The sequence below is a fragment of the Amphiura filiformis genome, chromosome 2 (assembly GCF_039555335.1).
Source record: "Amphiura filiformis chromosome 2, Afil_fr2py, whole genome shotgun sequence".
Classification (NCBI taxonomy): domain Eukaryota; kingdom Metazoa; phylum Echinodermata; class Ophiuroidea; order Amphilepidida; family Amphiuridae; genus Amphiura; species Amphiura filiformis.
Genome location: NC_092629.1, coordinates 51,205,074 through 51,225,471, shown reverse-complemented (window position 1 = coordinate 51,225,471; position 20,398 = coordinate 51,205,074). Strand labels below are relative to the sequence as shown.

Here is a 20,398-nt window from a genome sequence, read left to right as displayed (position 1 = left end):
TTCCTATACACAATACACAGTGCTCTCACCATTGACGCGTGACCTGTACAAATGATGTATGTTGGGAGAATGGACACTTGCCTAGTTAACATCACTGTGTGAAAAATAACCAGCCAATATTTTATTTATTCTCCAAAACTTCTAGCAAATATATTTCTCTAACATGACCTAAAATTACAGCTAGGTTAGATGTTCAGAAATGGTCGCACTTTTGTAAAATATGAGTGAGGGCAAGGCATAGCTAGCCAACTCCCCGTGTTAATTGAATGGAGATTTGACCGAAAATATTGGTATCGGACCGCTCACTTCTGAAGGATGCCACAAAAAACGGTAAAAGCTACATTTAAATTATTCTAAATAGGTTCTAGAAAATAAAGTTTTGTAACATGTCCTAAATTTTTAGCTAATTTAGATGTTTGGAGAGGGTCGCACTTTTGTGTTTTAGGAAGGATATGTAAACGACAGATAACACCAAAAATATGAAGAAATTATTTCCAAACCGTGTTAAGTCAACAATCATTATGTTGCTCATTTTGAAGAATGCTGGTTAACAAAAAGCAGGTCTTTGTCTCATTTCGTGAACAAAAGTACACATACCATTGTTTCCTTTCGTTTCCTTTATAATCGGTTACCCAACTGAAGCTATAATACGCAAACTTTATTGCGATATCGCACATGAAAACAGTCACATGTGCACAGCCCAGAGAAGATCCGATTTAATCAGTTGAGCTGTTTCAATGAGTGTTATCTTGGTTTAATAGCTGTTAATGGGGTTAAGTCCTGCAAAGGTCGAGATGAATTCTACTGTAGACATGACTGCATCATGCCATTCTTGTGTACCATTTTAGTTTGAAAAATCCGAAAATGTGTTAAATGAAGGCCCAAATTGAAGCCATTCGTGGATATGTTTTCACTATTATTGTATAAATTATTGCTTTTAGTGTTGGGTGTCCAAAGCAGAAGCGAAAAGGGGAATTTGTTTATCCACAGAGGGGGTTGGAACATTTTGCAAAATGAAGGTCCAAGTTGAAGCCATTTCGTGCATATGTACACTTTCTTTAAGCATGTTAAGGGTCTAGAATAGAGATTTGATTATTTATGTTCACCTAGACATGTTACACAGAGCACATTATGGGTTAAAAGTGTGGGGGGGCAGGCCCTCGGTCAAAAAAGTGGAGGGGCCAATGGACCCCCTGGCGCCCCCCGGTTCCGCCGCCGATGATCGAAAATGCATAGTACGCAGGCTATGTCATTGTCGTGGGGGTGGGAAATGGGGGCAGTCAAGAGGGGCTCAAAGATCGATGTTCAACAATATTTTTTATCTTTGGACAGCCATAGTGTTACTGTCTATGATTTATTAACAAATTACAAAATATAAATGATGGCTGATTTTATGATATAAAATTTTTAATACCAAAAAGACAGAACAAAACGAACACAGACAACAATGAGACAGACACAAGGACAAGTTTCCCATGTTATTTTCATTAGGTGTGCACAGAATGTAAAAAAAAGGGTTAAAGGCGAGCAAATGCAAATAAAAATAGGATGGCAGGCAAATTGATCTCAATCCTCATTATAAGGGAAGGGGTATGAACGTTTGGACAGTATTTATTGTGGGACATTAGAGCACATCAGACATATCAAATTGCATTCTGAATACGAAGAATGCACTTCTGATATCAAATAATTTTGATTTTTTGAAATTCGCAATGTAATACACATTTTATTGCAAAGCATTAAATATTGATATTTTTGATATTTAACAGTACTCGAAGTAAAATTTATAAATCCGATGATTTATACTTAAAGTGTATGTAGGTGGGATGAAAAGCCGATGAAAGGTCAAAATTTTCAATTGATCGTCGGCTTTTCCTCCCAGCTACATACACTTTAAGAATATATCATTAGATTTATAAAATTTACTTCGAGGACTGTTATAGGCCTATATCAAAAATTTGAAAAATATCAAATTTTAATAATTTGTCATAAAATTTGTATTATATCGTGAATTTCAAAAAATGAAAATTATTTGATAACAGAAAGACATGCTTCGTATTCAGAATGCAATTCGATACGTCTGAGGTGCTCTCATGTCCCACAAAAAATACTGTCGAAACGCCATAAATGCTCATTCTAGATCCCTTAAGGTCAAACGAAAATTTCTTAAAATGTTTGCTCAATTTACCTTTACCTTCTGCGATGATATATTCAGTATTAAGTTTCATTCTCACAAAGTTCATAAAAGCTTGGAAACTGGGAGAGGAATTTTGAAATTTACATCTATGAATATAAAACTTCAAACATAATACAAGAAAGTTGATTACAATTTTGTGCTCAGAGTCATAAACATTAATCCCAAACATTTTTTGGTAGTTAAAAATTGTAATATTATCTCCAGTTTTGCTTTCAATAAATTGGGTCAGACTGTTCCACAAGCATTTGATTTTATCACAATCACAAAATAAATGCACCAAAGATTCCTCAGAATTATTACAAAACCTACAAAGTGGGGAATCAATTCTACCAATTTTATGAAGGAATTTGTTTGTGCAAATTGCTCTGTGAAACAGTTTAAAGTAAAAGGCCCTAAGTTGAGTTTCAATACTGCAAGAAAAGTTATTATTATGAACTTCATTCCAATCCGTATCCTGATCCATATTTAACACATCAATCCAAAAGCTCTCGGTGTTGGCAGGTCCGTCCTGTGTTTTCAAAATAGTGTATGAATACTTGGTAATTTTGCCATTTTCAAATAAGCTTTCAACAGTCTTATCAAAAACATTTTCTTGAACTATAGGAGGGTTATAAAACCAGTCAATCGAAATTCCTTTCATAAGATAGTTGTACTTTCTTCTGTCTTTGTTAATAGATATATCAAATTCGAGAACAAGATCTTCGAAAGATAAATTATTCCCTCTATTAAGATCCTCAAGGGTATGTATACCACGATCAAACCAATCTTGATTAAAGAAGAATATCTTGGTTTTCAAACGAATATTGCAATTCCACCAAATGGAATCCTGAAGGAAATAATTATTATAACCAAGATTCTCTTTTATTTTCTTCTTATACACATAACAAACCCTAAGAGTTTCAGCCAGTTGAACAATAATCTCACCGCTACCTTTATCGCTTTTTGTCAGCTGACGCTATTTGAGGGGAGTGTTTTTTGGGGACGACATTGCAGGGGCCGAGTTCATGAGCGTCACTTTCCGCGCATGCGCATGCCATAAATAAATTGCCATTGCCAATTTACATATGGCGAGGCGTCACAGCGAGATAGATTTTGTGGTCGCTCAATTCCAAGATTCCAGTTTTTGCAGGTTATTTGTACCGTGAATATTTACGATCTGCAGCAAGTTTGTATGTTTGGTAAGTTGTGACATCGTGGAAGAAATAATAAGCTATAATAGCATGGACATGCAAATAAATCAAAGCCGAATTTAGCTTCACACCAGAGCGAAGTTATTGTACGGTACGTACGTATACATTTATGTGGACGTTTTATAAGCTTACCACAGACATGCAGAGTACTACTATTACTATGAGTACTATACTAAAATGCAGTAAACCTTTGACGAGCGCGTATTGTAAGGATACATCGCGTATTTACTGCGTTGCACGCACTTGTCTCTGATTGGCTGCTGAGGCAATCTGTTGTTGCCGAGAGGAAATTTATGAATGAACTGTGCGCCGTACGCGTGAATGTTAGCGCCGAATTTGCAACATCACGGTAGTCGCGGTCGTCAAAGGTTTGCTGCATTCGACAGAGAGCGTACCACCAGACAAAGTCTCCGCATCATCCAATAATGAGGGCCGATTGTTCCATGAAATGCGACAGGCGAGACTGCTACGCAATTTCCGCGTATTTTCATGCATGCATGGTCTATCGCGAAAGCACGCAAAGCTCTATTGCAAATACGCAAAGGCACGGACATGCGCAGCGCTGGCGTGATTGTTAGACACGGCACAATCGGCCCTCATGATGAATATGGGAGAAATCGCACTATACAATACACGGGGACTTTGACTGTTGATATACATGGTCTGTAGTAGTCTGTGGACTTGATCGAAAAATCTATCTTTTATGCACGACGACACGATAGTTGCTGTGTGCATAAGATGGAACTTTCTGGTATATGAAAACACGTCTGCATAGCGTTGATACTTTTTATAACGCTTGTAAAAAACATTCTTCCGAATGTCACTTTTGGCTACAATTTTCCTGGACTATAAACATAATGTATCTTTGGATTCAAGTTTGCTTTAGTTAAAAATACATCTTTGAAGTACATTCTGGAGAAGTTTTAGGTCACAGCAGTGCGATGTTATCATGTTTCGACGAATGATCATGCCTGATTTACTGTCACTGATGTACACGCTAGAGATGACCTTGTTATGACGTTTTCAATTGGGTACATCCGGGTCATAATCAGTCACAGTACACATGCGCAGTGTAGACGGCTGGTGGAATAAGCACATGCAGAGTTCAGGATTGGCAACTTAGCAGCGACTTTAGTAGCCCAATAGGATGACTTTTGAAGATTTTCCACACTACAGTTTCCTGTCCAATAGACACCAATTGATGGTTTATTAAGAAAGTAATTGAGCAACTTTTCAAATCTGGCGTAGGCAATTTATGGGATTTTGCTATCCCATAGATACCAATGTATGAATTTTAAAAACAATCGAGCGACTTTTAAATTATTTGACTCGCGATTTGGGCTAACATTTTGGGCAACACTGCTGGAGGTCAGTGGGTGCATACATGTACAGCAGAGACACGGCGTTGATCGAAGCTGTTAGGAGAACAAATATTGACGTTTTTCGTAAGTACATGTAGTAAGTATGAATAAATGATTATAGGACAGTGTGTTTGTAATATGTCACAAACAATTTCATGATATTTTAGAGACAATAACTATTAGTTAAACTTGAGGAAGAAGTTTTTATTCATATGCATGACATTGTACTCTGTATGGCAACTGCGGCTGCGTACATGTATCACACGTACATTTAAACAAGTATGTGACATATGATAACATCCTTGCACGGTCTAACTTCGTGTCACAAGCTATCGGTTGTTCATACGAAAGTTAGAACATTTCGAACAAACTTGAACTTGAAGCTTACCATCCAAAAACTTGAAAAAGGCAATGCCAATGCATCACCAACAATTGGCAACAAACATGCATGCATGATCTCGTTTTAGTAAAGTTCAGAGTCTTGTTACTATTTGTTGAACAAATTACACTTGTTGCTCTTAATATGTAGATACAGCGATATTTTGAATTTTTGCCAACAAATTCCGTTCACAATTTTGTCACATCCGATTAATTTTCCAAATAGTATAATTTATTAACAAAATGTGGCAGAATTTTTTTTTTTTTTTTTTAAAAATCTCCTGCTATGAGCTATCTAATGACACCATTTAATGAAAACTCCTTCATCAACTTAGCTTGCAGATGTCATTTCAAAGTTTCCGTTCACATGTGTCACATCCATGGTACCTGTCACATCCAAAATAGTTTCTTCAAAGAACTAAGACAGGAATGGGACTAGGATGCCAGTTTGAAGTTATTTCATTACAGGTTTGTGGGGGATCAAAAGGCACAACAAATCTTTAATTCAGTATGCCTTCTTTAATTGTGACAGGAGATTCAAAAAGCTTCAATTTCTGTTCACATGTCACATCCTCAAAATTAGTAGTTTTTAGGCCAAAATACTTAAACAACATGATATTTGACTTTCTAAAATAGGTTTATTATTTTGCACATGTCATATATGATTATTTCATAGCTTTGTCTTTGTCTTTAGAGGACAGTTTTGTATACAATTTACAGAAGCGGATGTGACATTTTTCAATTGTGAACGAACATTTCAGTAAATTATAAACATTTTGCTTGTCAAAAATATAAAGGGTCAGGAAAAACGTTTTAGCATTGCTCAATTCAATAGAATCTCACATGTGTTAGAAGTGCCCAAAGCTTATATTTTTGACAAGCAAACTGTTTATCATAATGAAACATTCCGTTCACAATTGAAAATGTCACATCCACTTCTATAAATTGTAAACAATGTTTTAAAATGAACACTAACACAGGTTGATATGTTTCAATATACATGTATCCCATTTAATTCACTGAGTGTGTGAAAACTCTTTGAATCATTATTTTCTGAAACATACTCTGCTTTACAGTGTGTGGTTTCCGTTCACATTGACATCAGTCACATCCAAAATTGCACAAACATCAGAATCTTGAATTTGACCTGTGTTTTCAAACTGGCTGATATTATTTGTGAACATTACCCATATTATGACCTTCAAAGCTGTGCAATATCAGAGTCATTCATTGATTATTAAAATTGTTGAGTAAACCTTTTCATGTCAATTTCCCTTTTTTACACAAAAATTACATTAAAGTGGCCATAAATTTGTCATTACACAACAAAATTTGCCCAAATTTGGTCAGAAGGGAGCCTATGACATATACTCGTTTGTTTTAAATATCTATGATATATGTATTGGACAGTCAAAGTATAAATATACACTACTCAATATTGATCAAATTTGTTAAAAAATTACATAACATGAGATAATAAATCATAATTTTCTTCAAGAAGTAGCGAGATTTAAGCTGGGAAATGATATTTTTATGAAAATCTGGTCTAATTTGGAAAAGAAAACCCCTATTTAATTAAATTTAATCCATTTTGAAAATTTCGAGTTTTTTTCACTAAAAGTGGCGCCTAACCGTGAAATGGGCCGAATTCAAATTTGCCATCAAACCACATCATTTTATACATCAAATTAAAGCCCCTTGAGTAAAGAAAGCCAAAATTGAAAACCGTTTTGTCATAGCACTTTCGGTCATCTTGTCAAAGCAAAGATTGACTTTCATCAAAATTATTCAGCCAACATTTATTTTATGCATCAGTTTAAAACAAAACAGCATAGTGCAGCTTTTCTATTCTATGTGGAACTGCAATCCCTCTAAAATTCCATGTGCGATTCTCTCATCACAAAAATAAATCATATATTTGGGTCAAGTGAAGTATAAACTTAAAGAACATGGTTTCCTTGACAAACCTTAGATCGTAAATCCCATAGGAAAATTGCCAAAAAACAGCTTGTGCCCCCCTCCCCATCAGACCCAGCTCCGTGCCCCCAATCATGGTTGGTGCCCCCCATGTGACCCACGCTATTAGCTACGCCACTGAAATTGTTCCCAGCCGTGGGGTCATGTGTCATAAATTTACCTGTGAACTCCATACATGTAGCTTCAAATTTGCGCACAAAACCATGAACACATTGGAGGCTTCGGTCCAGTTAAGAAAGTCATGGAAGCTGTACTGTATATAGTATACCGTTTTTTGGTAGATCAGTGTCGTCCATTTTTGTAACGCTTGTTAAATAGAACTGTTTGGATGATAGTTATTTTGATGACTCTCAAAGCCAACTGTGCAACGGGCTGTGCAATATTTTATGCTCAAGCCTCAAGCCCCCCCCCCTGGTAAAATTCCCAAATGGTGTGCTAAAGATGTTTGCTCCCTCTTGGCTTGCAGTCCCCCTTTTTGATTGGCCACCCCCCTCCATTTTTCCCTCTGGGGACACAACTTGTCATGCTTGTTGTCATAAAGGCAGATTGATTTTAATCTCAAGTGGTCTTTGGACTAACTTGATCCAGTTGCATGATCAAATCCAGGCACATTCACTCCTTGTAACTTGTAAATGTGTGGCCGTGCCCCACCAGATTTCACACCAACCCCCATGCAAAAAAACCCAAAGAATCCAGCTGACACAGTTTTACCAGTCAGGAAATTTCCTGATTTCAGAAAATTTTACTTGGATGATCCTGTACAAGCATATAGGGGCCTTACATGTAGGCAAAGTACATTTTTCATGAAATTTTTGCCATTTCAGGATTATTTGACAACACTGACTGGCATCTCTACTGACAAGTGTTTAACTTAAATCCTTGGGAATCAAAATTTGGCTTTGCCCCCTCATACCTGATAGCTGCACAGCGCAGTCAAAAGCTACAACAGCAAAAAACTGTGAGTGCAAGTATTCCACGTGATGCGATTGCGTCAGCATGAGAAAAGCTTGGCTGGCCAAGGCAATCCACCACGGCAAGGTAGTATTGGCCGTCAGTGCGTCTAGCACCCAATTGGGTCGGGTGTTCAAAACCGCACCTGAGAAAATTAAAAATATCTTCATCTTCTTCCTTCCTTCCTTCCTTCCTTCCTTCCTTCCTTCCTTCCTTCCTTCCTTCCTTCCTTCATTCATTCATTCATTCATTCATTCATTCATTCATTCATTCATTCATTCATTCATTCATTCATTCATTCAGTCATTCAGTCATTCATTGAACATATTCATTCCCCTCCACCAAAAAGCCTCAGTGGCACAAAACTGTCTTGAATTGATAAAATCCTGAAAAATTAACTCAGCATCCCACTACATGTAATACAGTATTTTCTTCTTTTTTCTCAGTGACTGAGCTATATAGTACACCAAAATGCCTCGAGTACCATCAGAGCCCGTACCAGAACTCACTGTCCGAGGCACTGTACGAAAGAACCAGCTCTATGTGCCAGAAGAAGACATCCAGAGGGCGCTTCAAATGGTGCGCGATGGCGTCTACGTGGCAAGAGCTTCCAGACTTTGTAAAGTTCCTTTCACTAGACTTGAAGCGCGTGTGAAAGAATTAAAAGATAGCGGTGATCTTGAAATTTACTGGGGTAAAAATGCCCCTCATTATCTTGCCAAGCTGAATGAACAAAATGCACCTGATGAAGTTGGTGATGGAGGTGGGAAGACTAAAAGAAAGAGAAGATCAGGTCCTCGGCCGTACTCGGAAGAAAATTTAGCGTTGGCTGTGGAAGCGGTGAAATCAGGCATGTACACAATTAATGCAGCACACAATGTCTACAATATCCCAGGTAATTATTATACACCCAAATGTATTAGGAATACACCCAATTTATGTATCAGGAATACACCCAAATTTGACCAGCTCCAACAAAACCCTGAACAAGTCGCCACTCGCCAGGCATGTTTTTGAGGGACGTTAAAATAGGCCATTAAAGATGACATTCCCATAATAAAAATCAAATTTTGGCATTCTTAATTTCATGTTATTTGACTGTGGGACTATGTGGACTTTCAAATCCTTGAAAGTACTTATTAAAACGAGGCTTATCAATAATTAACAATTGAACTATTCAATCCCGTGTAAGGCAGGAAACTAATTAGCCTGATACTCAGAATGGCAGCTTGGCAAATATATCAAGGTATATCATTAACTTATCCATATCTTGAAAAGTATTGATGTTATGTATATAATTTTGGTATCATTTTAAGGCTTATTGTCTAGTGCTTACATTTTTATTCAAATCATGAAATGTCAAAAATGTGGAAGACTTGTTCCTGGTTTTGTCAGAACGGGTCACAAATGTATTAGGAATACACCCAATTGTAATAAGAATACACCCAAATGTATTAGGAATACACCCATATGTATACACCCAAATGTATAGGAATATACCCAAATGTATAGAAATACACCCAAATGTATTAGGAATACACCCAAATGTATAGAAATACACCCAAATGTATAGAAATACACCCAAATGTATTAGGAATACACTCAAATGTATAGAAATACACCCAAATGTATTAGGAATACACACAAATTATACATTTTACATTGCAGGTAAACTCCTCTATGAACTGATGAGGACAGATAAACCCATACGTGCCCTGATGAACAAGAAGAATAGAAACAAAGCCAAACTCACATATAACGAGGAGGAGGCCGTCGTGGAGTACGCCCTTGCTTTGGATAAGATCGGTTTCCAGGTGACTTACATGAGCTTAGTCCCGCTTGCTATGCAATATACTACGGATCGTGGGAATCCAGTCAAAGATGTGCACGGTTGGGCGAAATTATTCGCACGACGACATCCCGAGTTGGATGGAAAATATCTGTCGCCGCCGGCCGTCCGAGCGATAACCAAACAGCAACTTGCTAAAAAGATGTTTGATAGACTCGCAGAATTGTATGACACGCATAACTTCCACCTTAAGCCGTCGAGGATATACGCCTGCGAAGGGATTTCATTAAGAGTAGAGCGTTGGGAAGCGGATGTAACAAAAAACATCGATGTGGAGATGCTTGTGGCGGCCAATGCTGTGGGGTTTCACATTCTTCCGCCGTGCGTGGTTTATTCAAATGAGGAAGGGGATGGAATCCCAGATTTCCTGGGATTGCCGGAGGCTGGATTTGTGGTCTCGGATAAGAAGAAGCTTACGGCACCCATTGTGGTAAGTATGGTTGCAAAATTTCCAGTAATTTTGAATTTGGTAATTTCCACTGCCAGTGGCGGCGCAAGAATTTTTTTCTGGGGGGTTCAAAGTGAAAAAAAAAATGGAAGGGGCCAAAAAAAAGATAAGGCCACAAAATAAAAACCCATTGCCTGACCAAGATTTTACGTTATTACTTTTTGCTAAAATCATGTAAAATCAGCCATTTTGGGGCCAAAATTTATTGATTTCGACTGAATCTTTTTTATAAAATTGGAACATTTTCAAAATATGTTTGCAATAAAATTATCAAATTTTTGCCAAATTTTCAACCTTTCGGTAATACTTTAGGGTCACTCAGCCTTCAGGAATTTTTTTTTTTTTTAAACTTCAGACCGACCGACCAGTACTGGTACTTGAAAAGTCCATCCGCCCGTAAAAGGATTTTTTTTCATTGCCTTATGGCTCAAACCAAAATAGTGGATTTTTTATTTTTTGACTGGTGGCTACACAATTTTGGAAATGTGTAGCAATTTTATGCCATAGACTTAATACAGTGAACATGGTGAAGTGTGCAAATGTAACAAAAATCAAGTAGTGTGCAAGCTGATAATGCTAGATAATATAAAAAAATGTCTTACATCCAAGGCTCTGTGAGATTAACTTTATACTGCGATGTTATACTGCGCCTAACGAAATGCGCACCTACACGTAAATATTAAAGGTAGTAACTCAATTTCCAAAAATGCCTGGGTCAGGATCATGTCACAAATGTATTGTTTTTATGTTGCAGGCTGAATGGTTCCGCAGTGTTTTCTTACACTACCTGCTACCGCGTACAGCAGAAGACCCGGTTGCTCTTGTACTACATGGTCATCATGACTGGTTTAGTCCGGAGTTACTTCAGATGGCTGAAAAAGAACATGTACATCTAGTACCAGTCTGTCCACAGGTATGTTAAAGGTCGCTGTCTCGTCCACCACCAGTTTGAAAAGAACGTTTACATTTACAGGAGCGTAACTACATGTAGGATTTTAGTGTGGGGGGGACAAAGCCACATTTTGTCCCGTTTTAAGTCTTTACTCTTTGTTGTCCCCATTTTGTCCCTGAAAATTTCGGGTGCGGGGAGGGGGCAGTTTTCCCCCGGCTACGCCCCAGTACAGTGCCAGTCTATCCACAGGTAAGTTATAGGCCTTAGTCTGACTCTACCCACATCCACCGCAGGTTTGATTCTGTTTTGACTCCACACAAATCATTAGACTATGCCATAGTCGATTGTTGATAAATAAAAATGTTATTAATCATGATGAACGCATTCAGTTGAACTCGAAATTATCCTGATATTTATTATATCAAAATACTAGTATAAAATGGTTATGAGAAAGTTTATTTATATTTGTGACAGTAAAAGTACATACGTAGGGTTATAAATATTATTGAATGCAACATATCATAATGGCATAATTATAATGGCACTTCAATACTGAACAATTCTAATTTTAGAATCTGCCAGTTTATTATCCAAGTTAAAAATCGACTATGGACTTTCACTTTTAAGCAGAACTTTACCCGGGACTTCGTTCTCTAAAACACACTGTCAATCATACTTGTTTATCAATCAAATCTAACCACAAGACTAAGCATGGTGGTACAATACGCGCTAGATGCGTACGTTCATCCACCAACTTTCGCGCCAGCACAAAAGCGCCGCATTCCCTAGATAGTTGTGTGCCATGTATAGTTAACAGTACCAGTACATGTCGGGAGGATTTAAACAATAACGAGATCTGGGCGACCAATCACAAGCCAGATCCATTTAAAGATGCATTACATCATGGCCAATTTTAGTAGGCCAGATTTCCGACAATTTCATCCATAGAAGCTCATAGACAGCAGTGTTAAGCATGTAAACCGCAATCCAAAGTCAGTAGTCCACTTGGGAAGCTAACAAACAGAGGGCGTACGGTGACTGAAAAGATCAGTTGTGAAAATCTATCAATGGTGCACACATTAATTAAATCAGAGTTTTAAGCTTAAATGTAATAGCCAGAGTATGCACAATTGGCAAGTGGACTACGGAGAAGTCTACACAAATCATCTGCTAATTTTAACATGTAACCCCAGTGAGCTATTCCAGTTGAAATCCATATACCCCTTATGGAAGACATGCATGTAGATAATTTTCCACACAGGGATTCTATGTGGAATTAATGTCTTAGGGGTTGTATGGATTTCAACTGGAATAGCCCTTTTCTGATTGGCTTTAGGATGTGACATAAAAAGTTGGATCCAGGAACTTGAGATTGATATTAAAAATAGCATAGGGCCGTTTGGTATAAATATCATCATCAGCATCATCATCAGCAGCATCATTATCATCATCATCAGCCGTATTCAGCCCAATGTGGGGCGAAAGCCTCCCCAAGTTGGCACCAAAGATTCCCGTTCTTTGCTTTTGCCATCCACCTGATCCCTTTAAAACTTAATGTATTATCCCTCCATCTGACTTCCTGTCTGCCTTGGTGTCTTAAGCCCAGCCAAGGCTTCCATTTTGTGACATTCTTTGTCCAGGCATCTGTTGATTGTGAGATGGCCAGCCCAAATGACACTATAGTGTGGATTTATGTCTGTAACTTCTGTTTGGCTCCTGATCCATGCCACTGTTTTCCTGGCCCTTTTGGTGGAGCCCAGCATGCATCTTTCCATGCTATGCTGTGCAGTTTCCATAAATATAAATCACTCCATATGGTCACGACACATAAATATTAAGATTAACAGATTACCAGGCGGGGCGGGGGGGGGGGGGGTATTGAAAGTTTTGATGAACATTTCAGCTAGTCAAAAAAGGCTTGTCATGTTATCACAGGCAGATGGTTTGTGTGGCACGAGTGGACTCAATTAAGGGTGGAGGAGACTATTACAAATTATGCTCATGGTCCCATCAACAGGGCACACTGATAGCCACACAGACCTCCCCTCACACATCGTCTATTTATCTACCTCAAGTCACCGGCACTAACTTTGAAGCTCAGCGTGTTCTGCGTAAGCTTAGTGTTATTGGTGCATGTACATACTTTTACACGCGCGATGAACGTGCCGCATATGTACATGCAAGAAACCACGCTATATTAGCCAACGCAACACACGCTGAACTCCAAAGCTAGTGCCAGTGACTCGAGGTAGATATACAGACTATAAGAGAAGAGCTATGTAGACAGGATGCTGGAAATTGTGAAAATATCTGCTTGCAAATATAACCACCACTAGTGCTTTCATTTCTCTATACCACAGATTCGTTTTTGGACTAACCCAATCCAGTCCATCCTTTTGAAGCTAAGAGATGCTTATATAGACAGGATGCTGGAAATTGTGAAAATATGGGTATACCCCTGTTAGTCTGAAACACAGTCAGTCCAAACCACCGTCAGTCCATATTTTTAGTGTTAGGGTTCGTAACTTAATGTTTCTGACGGTATTTCCGATTGACAGGGAGACCCCGAAAATATCTGTACATGATATGCAAAAAATAACCTCTTGCTCTTTCATCTCTCTATACCACAGATTCGTTTCTGGACTAACACAATCCAGTCAATCCTTTTCAAGCTATAGTCTATTTAGCTACCTCAAGTCACCGGCACTAGCTTTGAAGCTCAGCGTGTTCTGTGTAAGCTTAGTGTTATTGGTGCATGTACATACTTTTTATTACCCAACGCAACACACACTGAACTTCAAAGCTAGTGCCGGTGACTCAAGGTAGATATATACAGACTATAAGAGAAGAGCTACAGGATGCTGGAAATTGTGAAAATATCTGCATGCAAATATAGCTAAATATAACCACTTGTGCTTTCATTTCTCTATACCACAGATTCGTTTTTGGACTAACCCAATCCAGTCCATCCTTTTGAAGCTAAGAGATGCGTATGTAGACAGTATGCGAGTTACAAGATGAGTCAGATAGGCAAAGTACAGGACCCGTTTGAGGTTGAGGCCTTCCCTGTGCCCCTGCTTACATTGTTTTCGGAGCATTTCACTATGTGTCGGGTACAGGAGGCTTTCAAATCTGCAGGTGAGATATGTATAGATTTTTTAAAATCATAAACAGCGGACATATAATGAAAGTTGGAAAGAAACAGTCAAGGCTGCAATTTTTCTCAACATGCCCCCTGTGTGGGAGGTTAAGGTCATGTCTTCCATAGTGGGTGTACATGTATGAATTTTAACTACATTTAAAAATCTACCCCCTGTGTAGGTAGATTAAGAGTCATGTCTTCCATAGGGGCCGGGGTGTATGAATTTCAACTGGAATAATCCATTTTTGAGCAGACGACTCTGAATGTGCAACTCCATTTGAAATTCACACTACCTGTTTGGGATATTAAGGTCATATCCTCCATGGGGGGTGTATGTATTTCAACTTGAATAACCCATTTATGAGCAGACGACCCTTAATATATGATTCCATTTGAAACTCACACCCCCTATGGCTATGTGGGAGGTTAAGGTCATCTCTTCCACAAGGGCTGTATGAATTACAACTGGAATAACCCATTTCGAGCAGACAACTCTGAATGTGTGCCATTTAAAATTCACACCCCCTGAGTGGTCACATCCTCCATGGGAGGGGGTGTATGGATTTCAACTGGAATAACCCATTTTTGAGCAGACAACCCTTAATGTGTGATTCCATTTGAAACTCACACCCCCTATGTGGGAGATTAAGGTCATCTCTTCCACAAGGGGTGTATGAATTTCAACCGGAATAACACATTTTGGAGCTGACGACTCCGAATGTGAGACTCCATTTTAAATTCACACTCCCTGTGTGGGAGATTACGGTCATCTCTTCCTTAGGGGGTGTATGAATGTCAACTGGAATAGCTCATTAGACTTTTTTTTTTTACACAGGTCTGTTTCCGCTCAAACCAGAACAAGTTCAGCTCCCCAAGGAAGAACCAGTAAGGAAAAGCAAAAGCAAGAAAAAAGCAAAGGGCACCAAGACGAACGCGAAAGAATCTGAGAAAGTTGCTAACGTATCCAATCAAAAGACGAAATCCAACGGCTTAGAAAGTTTAGTCGTTCAATCTTCGAACAGTGGCGAGAGTATCTTGTTGAAGGTTTGTAGCGAGGTTGTACTCAACTCTGATGGTGCGAGTACATCAAATGGCGATGGGGGGACACCTGCCGTAAGTTTGCTGGAATCAATGCAGAAGTCTCTATCTGCCAACAAAGAGCCCAATCTTGATATGAAGGCAAGCAGTAGTAATAACACTGTGCCAATAATAACACCGGTGAAAAACCCTACCGCTATCGACGTGTCAACATCATCTTCGACGTCAAGCCAACCCGCAACTTCCACTTCCAAATCCGACCCAGTGACCTTTACACTACACAGCCAAGACGCCTCTACCCCAGAACCAAAACAGGATAGTCATTTCAATACAGAAGTTTTGAACTCGATAGTGGTAGTAAAGAAACAGAACGAAGATCGACGTTCTTACGTGATGCTGAAGAAAATGACCTCTACTCTGCCTAAAACAACCGGTATACCAACAGCATCTACTCAGCCTAAAATGACTGATATGCCAACTTCATCTACTGCAGCCGGTAGTGCAGTGACAGCAGCAGTACCAACTACTCCATCTAGTAGTGTTCAGCAAACAACTGCCATACCGATGTTATCTCCTCCATCTAATAATCCTCCGCAACCATCGGCAACTCAACCTATACCGGTGAAAATCACCAAAGCTGACGAGGATGCCACAAGTTTCCCATCCTGTGATGTATTATTAGGTGTCACAAGTTCCACACCAGTTTCGTCAAATTCTGCTCCAGGTAGTACCGGTAACACATCCACGAGTTCCACACCAGTTTCGTCAAATTCTGGCCCAGGTAGTACCGGTAACACATCTTTAACCACAGATGTTACCACGGTTACTGCTACATCTGCATCATCATCAACAGATGCAGTCGAGTCCGATTCTGATGATAACGATTCTGATTTGGACATTTCAGAAGTGGATGTAGAGCCTTCAAATACAGCATCCATTTTGAAACAGCCAAAGCCAGTATTAACAACGCCCTCAACATCAATCCTTGACCACATACAATCGGTCATAGCAAAGAACACAGATATTCTGTCGTCATCAGATATCAAGAAATCAAAAACATCCCGGAAAGCTAATAAGGCTGCAAGCAAATCTGCCGTATCCACCATCAAACCATCCGTATCAGAACCACGGAAGGCCCCATCACAGACAACCGTACCAACCACAGCTGCAAGGACATCTTCAGTGCCTATCGTAACTATCAACAAACCATCTGGATTAGAACCACAGATGGCACCTTCACAAACAACCGTACCAACTGTTCCTATATCTGTGATTGCAGCAAAATTGCAGCAACATGTGCTATCTCAGCGACGAAAACCAAACCCATCTGTGCGAGTGGTGCAGAGTTATCAATCAGCAACTTCTGCAACAATATCTGCACCATTTAAGCAGCAAAGTACTATAACAGCAGGTTGTAGAAACACAGTTCCTTCTCAAGGTTCTGCAATTACAAGTTCTGCATTGGTGCCATCTACAAGTGGTGGAGTAGCAGTAGCAGTCACTCCAATATCATCTCAGCAACAACCCCAAGTCTCCAAATCTCAAGCCCATCTGACAAAATCGGAAGCGGCGACACTATCAAAGATTGCCAAGGCATTCAACGCTGACGTGGCTGACATCATACTAGCTGTCAAGAATCAGCAGAAAACACTGGCGACTCAAAGGAGACCACCGGAAAAGACAAGCGGAGCACAGCCCAGTAGTAACCAACCACATGCACAAGCAAGAATTGCGCAAGCACCTGCTACTCCTGTAGTGCCTCTTGTAGCCCCGGTGGTTACTGTATATAACCCGCTACAGCAAGCCCAAGGTGCCCCTATTCTTGTGTCAGGCGGGACATTGTTCCCAATTGTGCAGCAGCAACCCCTTATCTTTCCTTTGCCCCAAGCAACTATGGGGATGATTCCAGTCACAGGTGTTCCAACTGTTGCACCTGCTGTTACAAATGCAAGAAACACTCCCTCTGCCACTGCTACAACATCTGCTTCTGCTACAGCGAGTGCTGCAACCAAAAATAGTGATTCATCAACCATGGGAGTGACTCCAGTCACAGTCGTTACAAATGTTGCACATGCTGTTACAAAGACAAAGCTCACTCCCTTTGTTACTTCTACAACTTCTGCATCTGCTACAGTGAATGAAGCAGTGACATCCACAAATAAAGATTCATCAACCATGAGTGTGACACCAGTCACAGTTGTTACGAATGTTGCAACTGCTGTTACAAACACCAAACTCACTCCCACTGTCATTGCTACAACATCTGCACCTACTATATCTGTTAGAGCTAGTGCAACAGTTGTACCCTCAGTAAAAAGTGGTTCATCAAGCTTTAGTGTTAAACCAAAAGTAACTAGTGATAAAGTTATGATAGTAACAGAACCGCATACGGAAACAACTGCAGGTGTAAGAATGGAACATGAAGAATCCAGTTCCAAAGTCGATTCTCAAAATCCGTCACTTAGAATATCACCACAAGCACAAGATGTTACAGTAGTTTATGCAAAAACTAGCGGAAACAGTGCTGAGACATCAAGACAGGATAAAATTGATTCTCAAAATACATCAGTTAAAAAATTAACACAAAAGCAAGTTATTACAGACGAGTCTGATGTTCAAACAAGTGGAAGTAGCTCTAGAACATCAAGTGGTTATACTGTTGTGACCGTGAGGAAGTCGTCACAAAAGCAAGTTTTGGTTACCAGCGTAGAACCCAGTACAAATGGAACCCCCAAAGCAGACACACAATCACATAATCCTACTGAAGAAGCTGTTACAGAACAGTTGTCTACAATCACAAGTGAAAACAGTGACAAATCTGACAATGGTTCTGCTGTAGCGACAGTCAGGAAATCACCACGCAAGCAAGTTATGGTCACCAGAGAAGAGCCCGGTGAGCCCAGCACAAGTAATCCATCCAAAACAGAGTGTGAAAGTCCAGTTGTTACAGGGTCCAGAAAAAGAAAAGCAAGTTTGATTTCATCCACCAAGATGGAGAAAAGAAAAGAAGATTCTGACAAGGGGGTTAAAATGTTGGGTGTAGAGACCGTGGCTGAGGGAAGAAAGACTCGAGCGCAGGTTAGGGAAGAGTCATTGCCTAGTAGACGGACAAGAAGTATGAAAAGATGATATTGTCTCGAAATATTATAAGAATGATTGGTGATGTTAGCACCAGAGGTACTTTAAGGCAAATTGCCGGTCACATCAAATACAGACCTCTAAATTTTATACCATTTTTTTTTTTAAAATCGTTTCCCATACAGAGTCATAACTAAAATACAATGTTACACAATGTTACTCGAATGATTGGCATGTAGAATTCACCAAAATTAAAACTTTCTTCTTCATATAATTACCCTTTGAGGAAAATTGATTTAGCAATAAGTTTGAGACAAAATCTAAAACCAGCATTGTATAGCTCTGTATGTGAAACACTTTTTGTCTGTTTTCATATATAGATCAGTATGTGATGTGACCAACAAAATATCAGCGATATATATATGCCAGATAAGAATTTCTAACTAAACACATCACAAGAAGTCCCCGTTTCAAAATTTCGTCATAACATTGTAAAATAAAACTTTGTACCAATAAAACTAACTTTAAAATAATTATACATGTACGACTGTTAAAGTGTTGTGTGAAAATGAATGATGTCCATGACTTCATGGCTGAATGAGCCCAAATTGAAGACAAAAACTGCCTTTTCCAAAAGTCACAAAGTATGCCTATGCTTGTTAAATGTAAGGTGTATAGCCTATAGGGACAAGGAATGGGAGTGGCCATCTTACAACTCACTGTGCTGAGCTCTGCACCAAGGGGATTTGCATGGCTGAATGATCAAGAATCGATACACATTAGAGTAAATGTACACTTGGTGAGGATTTTAAACTGCACCCAACCACATGGGTTTTTCCAACTTTTGTGACAAGCATAGGCCTACTTTGTGACTTTTGAAAAGGGCAGCTTTTGCCTTCAATTTGGGCTCATTCAGCCGTGAAGTCATGGACATCTTTCATTTTCACACAACACTTGGTAAACAGTCATATAATTATTTCAAAGTTAGTTTTATTGGTACAAAACGATTATAGGCGTAGATCCTGGGGGATGGGGGATTTATCCCCAATATTTTGCCAGGGGGATGGTCCATACAATCATCCCCCAATGTTGACGCCTGATAATGGGTTTCTGACCAAATTAACCTCATATTTGCCCATTTTAGCCCCAATAGTGCAAATTTAATCTACGTTTACACCATATTTCATCAGTTCAGCTTCAAAATAGCAAAAATTTTCGCACATTTATATCATAAATTAATTCTGCCGCCAAAGGGTGCTGGATTGACTATACTTCAACATTTTTTTCCAACTTCATCCCCCCCAATGTCAAAAAGAAATCTACGCCACTGCAAAACGAAACCTTGCAATGGTATGACGAAATGTTGAGAGGGGACTTGTTTCTTGTGCTGTGTTTATATATAATCATCAAAAATTTTCAAGTGCACTTCGTAGATAACATGATTGTAACCACTCTTGACCTAGCCAAAGGATAGCCATATTTGAAGACTGTAATTGCGCAATCAGTTTTCAAATAGTTAGCTTACTTCATTGTATTGTATATAGTACACTCTGGCAAATATGTGTACTGAGTGGGCTAAAATGATCATAAATGTGTTAAAATAAAAGCCTCATTTAATAAGGAAGAAAAAGCACTTCTGTGCTATTCAAGTCTTGAGTCAAACTTTCTACCTGTTTCGCCTATGTAGGACAAATCGCAGTTCTTGCAGGGTATCTTATATACCTCATCCGTGGTGTTGTTAGGATCGCGTTGTCTTTAGGATGTACCAGCTGTTTTCTGAGTGTGTCATACTGAATGATTGTTTTAAGATAATTATTAACATTTTCATTAGAAACCATTTTTATGGGACACCCTGTATAAGACCTCATAGCCTTTCCCTTCTTCACAGTGGCAATCG

At 39.1% G+C, this 20,398-nt stretch overlaps 2 protein-coding genes across 2 annotated transcripts; both read left to right on the top strand.

Moving 5' to 3' along the window:
• Positions 1–3,269: 3,269 nt before the first annotated feature.
• Positions 3,270–13,708, top strand: LOC140141278 (uncharacterized). The gene is made up of 5 exons (XM_072163093.1): positions 3,270–3,375; positions 8,501–8,949; positions 9,723–10,333; positions 11,106–11,264; positions 13,604–13,708. Exons 2-5 carry the CDS (start codon positions 8,526–8,528, stop codon positions 13,706–13,708), a joined length of 1,299 nt encoding a protein of 432 aa, XP_072019194.1. The 5' UTR covers positions 3,270–3,375; positions 8,501–8,525.
• Positions 13,709–14,200: 492 nt separating this feature from the next.
• Positions 14,201–18,659, top strand: LOC140146342 (uncharacterized). Its single transcript, XM_072168150.1, has 2 exons — positions 14,201–14,381; positions 15,221–18,659. Exons 1-2 carry the CDS (start codon positions 14,261–14,263, stop codon positions 18,550–18,552), a joined length of 3,453 nt encoding a protein of 1,150 aa, XP_072024251.1. The 5' UTR covers positions 14,201–14,260; the 3' UTR covers positions 18,553–18,659.
• Positions 18,660–20,398: the final 1,739 nt, after the last annotated feature.

Bases quoted from the DNA above. Each gene is read 5' to 3' on its own strand.
- LOC140146342 (XM_072168150.1), top strand. From the start codon at position 14,261: ATGAGTCAGATAGGCAAAGTACAGGACCCGTTTGAGGTTGAGGCCTTC. The intron at 14,382-15,220 runs GTGAGATATGTA...TTTTTTACACAG, and splicing joins GGAGGCTTTCAAATCTGCAG to GTCTGTTTCCGCTCAAACCA.
- LOC140141278 (XM_072163093.1), top strand. From the start codon at position 8,526: ATGCCTCGAGTACCATCAGAGCCCGTACCAGAACTCACTGTCCGAGGC. The intron at 10,334-11,105 runs GTAAGTATGGTT...TTTATGTTGCAG, and splicing joins AGCTTACGGCACCCATTGTG to GCTGAATGGTTCCGCAGTGT. The intron at 11,265-13,603 runs GTATGTTAAAGG...TCTATACCACAG, and splicing joins TAGTACCAGTCTGTCCACAG to ATTCGTTTTTGGACTAACCC.